Genomic DNA, 7,826 nt, shown 5'->3' with positions numbered 1-7,826 from the left:
GAATAAAAATCCTCTTGCAGTTGCAGCAAGACCGTTTCTTGTGTGATTTGGGGTGTCGCCTCTCCTGAGTCAGAACGTGGGTGAGGACTCACGTTGTGGGTCTTTCACTGACAATGAAGATTCACGCTAGTATATATTATTCAGGCTGGTGCTGACCCCAGATTCCCTGAGGGTCAGTTCACTCTCACGGATACCTTTACTATAGGTTTTGTCTTTTGGGAAGGTGGTGGGTAGATCAGGGGACATGTGTCCTAGTGGGAAGTGCTCGAGTTCCTGGAGATGTGGCCTACTGTGAATACTGGTCTTTGCTGGATTTGCCTGGCTCTGTGCTCCCCTGTGAGGCACCAACCCTAGTCAGATCTCAAAGCCAATGGGCTGCCAATCTTGGGCAGAACTTCAGGACTATGAGTCCAAAGCAAACCATTTTCTTTATTAGTTAATGGTCTGAGGTATTTTGTTATAGGGATAGAAAACTGACCACCACCAGGAAATAGGTGCATAGCTTTCTGCACTAGTAATGCTTAACCTACAGACTGTATCACGTCGCTTAGATTCATTATAGTTCAGTTACATTAGCTGGGGAATTCTTCTCTGCTTCATTCTGCTTACAGGGCCATAAACCATTTACATGCAATGTAATTCTCATTTGTTTTGGGATTGTTACTATAACATCTGATCTATGGAAATCTGATAGATGGGTATTTATATGTCTTATCAGTCAATCAATCTATGTATTGTCTTTTTTGAATCTTAGTCTCACATTGATCTAGAACATTCTATGGCAGATATATTCTGAAGTACTTGTAATCATGTGTTTATTATATGCATTTATCTTACTTAGAAGTCTGGTGGTAATTTTAATATGTTGTGACAGATCGTATTTCTCAAATTCCTCTAGGTTTTCCAGTCCATTTTGGTCCGCTAAATTCTTTTGCTTTTAGTACCCGTTTTCTCAAGCTGCTTCTATCCAGCTGTGCAGGATTTGTAGTCAAGGGTGTGGGCTTTCTCTGGGGTTTTGTCAGTTCCCTTCCTTGGTCTGTTCTGTATTCTGAGGCTATAAAACCTCTAAATGGGGTTTGCCCAGGAATTCCCACTGAATTCCTGTGTTTGCAGGTGTGGTTGGGTTTTGTCCTGGCCTTTCAGTTAGTTTGTTACTGTGTCATTAGGCTTTGTTTCCTAAATGTGTCTCAGCTAGCTGTTATACAATGCTATAGCTTCTGAAGGGAAGCCAGGCGTGCTCTCTCTGTGGGGGACAGGTGGGGGTGGGTCACCTCGGCATGGTGAGAAGAGCCAGATTTCTCTCCCCTTCTGCTGAGGGTGACTCAGAAGATGAGCCTTACTCAGGCAGTCCTTGCCAGCCTCTGCTTACTCACGTTTATTGAGTCTCTTTTAGCACTGAGATCCCTTGTAGCCTGAGCTACAGCAGGGTAAAGAGCCGCAGAGCAGCCTTAGTTGGTAGTCTGGTGAGAACAGCGGAGGGCCTGATGGCGGCGGACGCGTGTACTAAAGACGGTTGCCACCCAATTTGCTCTGTGGTTGTTTGCTTTGTCTAGCTTTGGGTCTCTTGCCAGTCAACTTTCTGAGAATGAAGGAGACCTCCTGGGGTGAGCCTTGGACTTTGCTTCCTGCAGCATGACCTATTCCTGGGATTACATCCCACATCCCACCTCCCACCAAGATCATGATGTGCTCTGCCTCTCCCTACTCAGGAAGATGGTAGGTATAAGAGTGACCCCCCCGCCCCCCCAGCTCTTGGAGTCAGTTTATTGACCTTTCACCCTTCTTGCCTTGCACTGAAATTTGAAAAGTCAGCTCCACGTGAAGTTACTGAAACGGTTAATTTGGCTAAAGAGTTTTTTGTTCCTTTGGTTTTTTTTTGTTTTTTTGTTTTTTTTTGGTTTTTCAAGACAGGGTTTCTCTGTGTAGCCCTGGCTGTCCTGGAACTCACTTTGTAGACCAGGCTGACCTCAAACTCAGAAATCCACCTGCATGCCCTCCCGGAGCTAATGAGTTTGTTGTGTCCCTCATAAAAGACTTTCCCTCCCTCCCTCTCTCCTTCCTTCCTTCCTTCCTTTCTTCTTCTTCTTTTTTTCTCTCCAAACAGGATTTCACTTAGACCTGGCTGTCCTAGAACTTTCCATGAAGACTAGACTGGCTTTGAACTTAAAAAAAAAATCCACCTGTGTCTGTCTTTTAAGTGATGGGTATAAAGGTGTGCACCGTCCCCCCCACCCTCACCCCCTTGCCTTTTATTTTGATTCTTTCTTTCTTTCTTTCTTTTATGTCTTTATGTCTTTATTTATTATATGTAAGTACACTGTGGCTGTGCACAGAGGGCACCAGATCTCACTGTGGATGGCTGTGAGCCACCATGTGGTTGCTGGGATTTGAACTCTGGACCTTCAGAAGAGCAGTCAGTGCTCTTAACCACTGAGCCATCTCTCCAGCCCACCCCCCCCCCTTTTAAAANGAGNGTTTNCTTAAAAAAAAAAAAAAGACAAACAAACTTACAAGTGTTTTGCCTGCACTGTGTGTCTTAGCCCGTGTGCCTGCCTGGTGCCCGAAAGAGGATGCTGGATCCCCTACACATCGAGTGTTACAGATGGCTGTGAGCTGCCGTGTAGGGCTGGGAATCGAACCAGGGTTGTTTGGAAAAGCCACAAGTGCTCTTAACCCCGAGTCATCTCTCCAGCCCCTTAGCTCAGTTCTGAGGTCAGCTCTCTGATTGGTTCCGTGGGATAAACTCCGAGTTTCCCACATTGCGATCTTGTGCAGCTTCTCTTTAATGATGGTTGTTTCATAACTGGAAGGAAAACATCTGCCTTCTAGGAATTCTCAGGCTTCAGCCAAGTGACTGGAATTTTCCAGTCTCCCAAAGCAGACCCTCTTCTGTCAGCCAGAGGCATCTGGGCCCTGAGCTGGGAGGTACCACCTTCCCTCACATACAAGGAGGGGCAGCTCCCAAGCCCATACCTGCAGCAAAAGCAGCCAAGGAAAGGCCATGAACACCATCAGAGAAGCCCCCCCTCCCCCGCAGTGAGCGCACGCTTAGGGGTGCCCGGGGGTGGGCTGGGCTGGTTGTGTGGAGTCAGGCTGTGGCCCTGAGGTGCCCCAGCTGATGACCAGCCTGGTGCTGAGGAGACTGCCACACCTGGGAGTGGCCACAGGACTCCAACCTTAAACAGGAAGTAGAGGCCCTGGGACAAGTTCTGATTTGAGTTCCAGGACAGGAAGTTCCCGGATCCTTACCCATTCCTGCTCTTCTGCTGTGGAATAATTTGGCCCTCAGTTATTTAGTTCTGTCTCCCCTCAGTACTTAGCTATTTCCCACAAAGCCAGAATAGAGGAACAGGAAACTTCTGGGAAATAAAAAGTACTGGGGGTGAGGTGGGGTGATGGCCTTATGCACATGCAGAGGTGCATAAGCACACCAGTGAGGCCAGCCTTCTGCCTTTTCTCTCACTACCCTAGGCATCAAGGGAAGTTGGGAACCAGATGGCGGCTGTCAACACCCATTAGATCCCTCCTGGGTGGCTATGTCCCCTGCTGTTCTAATCAGCCACACTCGTGGGCAGAAGACAAGTGGGTCCTGGCCCATCACTTGTAAGGGGCTCTATCACTCTGCACCAAGCATCCCCACCCCCTCCTGTTAAGAGCTGGCCTGCCCCCTGCCTGAATCCACTGCAGCACTTCCCGTGTCGGCACCAAGGCCAGACTGATGTGTTTATAGAAAGATAGATTTAAGATATGTTCTTTTGGGGTTGTGGTGAGGCATGGGGGAAGAGATGTCTCGACATGGGCCCGCTGAGACATCCCCTTCCCCCATGGTATAGTATGGAATAAAGCTCATTCAGGGCATGGGGAGGGGAGTTCAGAGAGTAGCAGAGGCAGAGAAAGGCAGAGAGAGGGATAGAGTAGAGAAGTAAAGGCTGGCCCTGAGCACGTGGGGGTGGGGAGGGAAGGGGAAAGGAAAGAGCAAGAGAGGGAGGAGGGGGCAAGCAGCCCCTTTTACAGTGGGTCAGGCGTACCTGCTGTTGCCAGGTAACTGTGGGGTGGAGTTTAGACAGACTGCTAACACAGACCCTTTAGCTACCCTAGGAATTTTGGATCAAAACCACTGTGGTGGTTGACAAGGAAGGGATGGGTGGGTGGCAAGTTCCACAGATACTGTGGGAAAGGCTGGGTGGACTCTGAGGAACTGACCATGGGAACCACAAGTAAGTACCCTTCTGAAGGCACCACTACGATGAAGAACCACATTTGGATGCCCTGTGGACCCCAAGAGACCTGCAAACTTGAGCTGCAGGCGTGGACGTGGCTGCCACCACCCCCGGGTCTAGTCTATGACAAGATGAGCTAGGGGAGGATGGGAGGCCTCTGCCCAAGTGTGGTACTGCACAGCCAAGGTTAGGGGTGCCTGGGGTGTCCAGACTCACCAGAAGCTGGCACGACTACATTTGGGTTTTCTGCCTGTTGCTCACCAAGGCAAGTAACAAGGGCTTTGTGTGGCCCTCATCCCAAACTCCCCACCCCAGGATCTGAAGCAAACACTAGAAGCGGGAGGTTAGAGAGGCGAAAGAGATGACAGGTTCCTACTGCAGAACCCAATGTGTTGTGTGGGCTTAGAACAGGAGTCCAAAGCCCCAACACAGAGCCCTGGGATGTGATTTGTCTGCATAGAAGGTGCACCAGAACCTTAAAGGGTGAGGCATCAGTGGACTGAACACTTCTCAGATCATTGTTCTGTATCAGTTCTGGGCACCCTGGGGACGTGAAGCCAGGAGGCGGCAAAGCTCACACCCGGTCCCCCACCCCCACCCCTCGCACAAAGAACTCTGGTTAATTACTGCCCAGTTCAAGTGGCCAGAAACCTGCCCTCAGACTGGGAAGATGCAGGACGAACTCAACACAGGACTAGTCCAGGGACAGAAAGTCACAGCGCGTGCACTTTATTGAGTCCACCATGGACAGATATGTGAGTGTCACATTTGCATATGTATGGAGCAAATGGGCAGGACTAAGTCTAGGGTTTGGGGCAAGGAAACACATAGCAAGCCTGGGAGGCCCCAGAATCTGTTATCTACTGTGAGATGCTGCAAGACATCTCACATCATCTAGTGGCATAGACAATGATGACGACGATGGCCATGAGGACGGTGAAGAACAGGGAGCTGATGTTCAGGCACCTGGCGGTGGAGGCGAAGGCCTGGGCCCCAGTCGTATCACCCACCATCTTCCTGTCCCTAGACTGGAAGAGACCAGATGGTCAGTGGCCCTGGAGCTGGCCAACGGAAAGACAAGAACCGACTCACTCGGTTCCCCATCACCTTCCTAGCCCACTGTGTTCCTCTTAATCTTTAGGCCAGGGACCTTCTTCCACTTACCACACTCACCACTACCCAGAAACAGCCAGCACTAGCCTCTCACTCTACTGTTTCCTGCTAGTTCCTAGTGAACTTTCCACCCAGCCAGGAGTGCTAATCTTCAGGGTTAAGGAACATTCCAGGGGGCTAGAGAGAGGGTTCAGCGGTTATGAGCACTGACTGCTCTTCCAAGAGGTCCTCTCACACAGGAGATAATGGATGTCGGCCTCGAGGCTCAAAAGTTAGGGGTTTATATAGGAAGGGAGTGGGGGTAGGTGAAGAATTGGTGCAGTTACACACAAATGGGCAATTTAAACATCAGAGAGTAACTCTAAAGAGAGGGTTTTTATCTTGGTCTGCAGGACATTTGGCTAAGCCCAAACCATATCAGCAGGTGGCCCATTTCTCATCTGAGCTTGTCATGGGAGATTGTCCTTGCGTGCCTTTCTTGTCTCAATGGCTAGTTGGTTCCTGGGATGACTTTACAGCCTTTGTTCTTTTATTATTATTATAAGTAAGTACACTGTAGCTGTCTTCAGACACTCCAGAAGAGGGCATCAGATTTTGTTACGGATGGTTGTGAGCCACCATGTGGTTGTCGGGATTTGAACTCAAGACCTTTGGAAGAGCAGTCGGTGCTCTTATCTGCTGAGGCATCTCTCCAGCCCCCCAGCCTTTGTTCTTTGCTCTAAGCCCAAAAAGCCCTCCTAACTAGCAAGCCGCAAGAGTCATGGACCTTGAATAAACTTTCTGGCTAGGGCTTTGAAGTCTTGAATTTAGCTTTCTTTCTTTCAAGTTCAAATCTCAGCAACCACATGGTGGCTCACAACTATCTATAATGAGATCTGATGCCTTCTTCTGGTGTGTCTGAAGACAGTTACAGTGTACTTATAATAAAGTAAGTACTTAATAAATAATTATAAGTACTTATAATAAAGTAAAACTTAAAATAAATCTTTTTTAAAGGGGGGGGGCCATTCCAAGAATCAGGAAGTAAGGAGACTTCCTTCAAACTCTAGGCTATGATGAAGATAGCTTGACCCACGGATCCCCAGGCACCTCCCGGGATTCCCTCAACACATACATACACATACACACACACACACACACAAAAGGATGCATATATAGGTACAGGCTCCCCCATCCACACCATCCTCCGCCACACACACACACACACACACACACACACACCCCAGGTACCATCTGGGTAAGTCAAGGTTGAGGCCCATACAATACCTTCACAGAGTAGGCATAGGCTATGAAACCTAGGCAGCAGAAGTTCATGAAGAGTGTATTGAACAGGGACCAGACCACATGGTCAGGCGTGGTGATCTCAGGCATGTTGATTGTGGTGGCTGTCGCAGAAGTTGAGATGTGGGGTGACCCCAGTACAACCACCTCTTGCTGCTCCTTAGGCATCTCTTGGCTTTTGAAGCTGAAGAGTTGAGAATAAGGAAGGAATGAGAAGGCCGTTCGTTCAGGCTGAGAAGTCCGGAGCCTGCTGCGAGGTGGGCGGGCCTTTTTTCTCCAGCGGGATCTGTTTCTCAGAAACCTACTTCCTTATGTTTACAATTTGGTGTGCTTTTTAGGGGCTGCGCGCAGTTAAGGGCAAATAATGGTTTCAAGTTACCATTAGGGTGTGGGCAGGGAGAGCCACTCCCACCCCTTTTCAAGCTGTCCAAATCCCCAGAGGCTGGGGTTTGAAGCTGTGAGGCAGCTCACCCCCTCCACTGGGAAGAAGAGGTGATTGCAGTGTTCTCCAGTGCATAGGTTACAGTAAGCAGAAGGGAACAACAAGGTCGCTGCGTTTTTTGCTTTGAGGAGAGATGACGTTTTGCACATTCTTTAGCTCCCTTTGTTGTGACTGAGAACAGGAACACACAACCTGTCATGGACTCTAACATCCACCCTCTGTACAGACAGGGCCGAGAGCTCAGGATTCTACATTTTTAGTTTATTTGCTTTTGCCTTTGTAAGAGACTCATTCTAGAAGCTGAAGCTGAGAGAAAAACAAAGGTCTATATGACGGAAATTCTCCAGAGATAACTACCCCAAATCCTGACGCGAACTGCTATGTGTCCTAAGAAGGGGATTTTATTAGAATAACTTACAGGTGTGGTCCGAGGAGCCCTAAAATGACTGTCTCCTGATGGAAAGGCCTAGGATCCAGGCGTTGTCCACAAGACTAAAGTCAGCTGTGTCGATGTGGTGCTAGAGTCCCAGGGAGATTCTACAGATGTTCGATGGGATCCTGAGGAAGTAGGTTCTAATATCTCTGGAACAGGAGAGAGAAACTGGCCAGCAAGAGGGTAAGCAGGCAAAACCATTCTTCTTCCATGTCCTTTTATGTGGGGGTGCCACCAGAAGGTGTGGCCCACATTTAGGGTGGCTTTTCTGACCTCAAATAATCCAACCAGGAAAAACAAAAAAGCAAAGCAAAAAAAAAAAAAAAAAAAAAAAAAA

General features: G+C 48.7%; 1 protein-coding gene across 1 annotated transcript; it reads right to left on the bottom strand.

Annotated features, from left to right (window-relative positions):
* Positions 1–4,918: 4,918 nt before the first annotated feature.
* LOC110298748 (interferon-induced transmembrane protein 1) lies at positions 4,919–7,825 on the bottom strand. Its single transcript, XM_021168169.2, has 3 exons — positions 7,475–7,825; positions 6,600–6,798; positions 4,919–5,248 (listed from the first exon to the last, which is right to left on the bottom strand). The coding sequence occupies exons 2-3, from the start codon at positions 6,780–6,782 to the stop codon at positions 5,111–5,113; spliced, it is 321 nt and encodes a 106-aa protein (XP_021023828.1). The 5' UTR covers positions 6,783–6,798; positions 7,475–7,825; the 3' UTR covers positions 4,919–5,110.
* Between the last annotated feature and the right edge of the window lies 1 nt (position 7,826).

Source organism: Mus caroli, chromosome 7 (genome assembly GCF_900094665.2).
Source record: "Mus caroli chromosome 7, CAROLI_EIJ_v1.1, whole genome shotgun sequence".
Taxonomy (NCBI): domain Eukaryota; kingdom Metazoa; phylum Chordata; class Mammalia; order Rodentia; family Muridae; genus Mus; species Mus caroli.
Note: the sequence above shows the minus strand (reverse complement) of the source record. Positions and strands in the feature narration are given on the sequence as shown.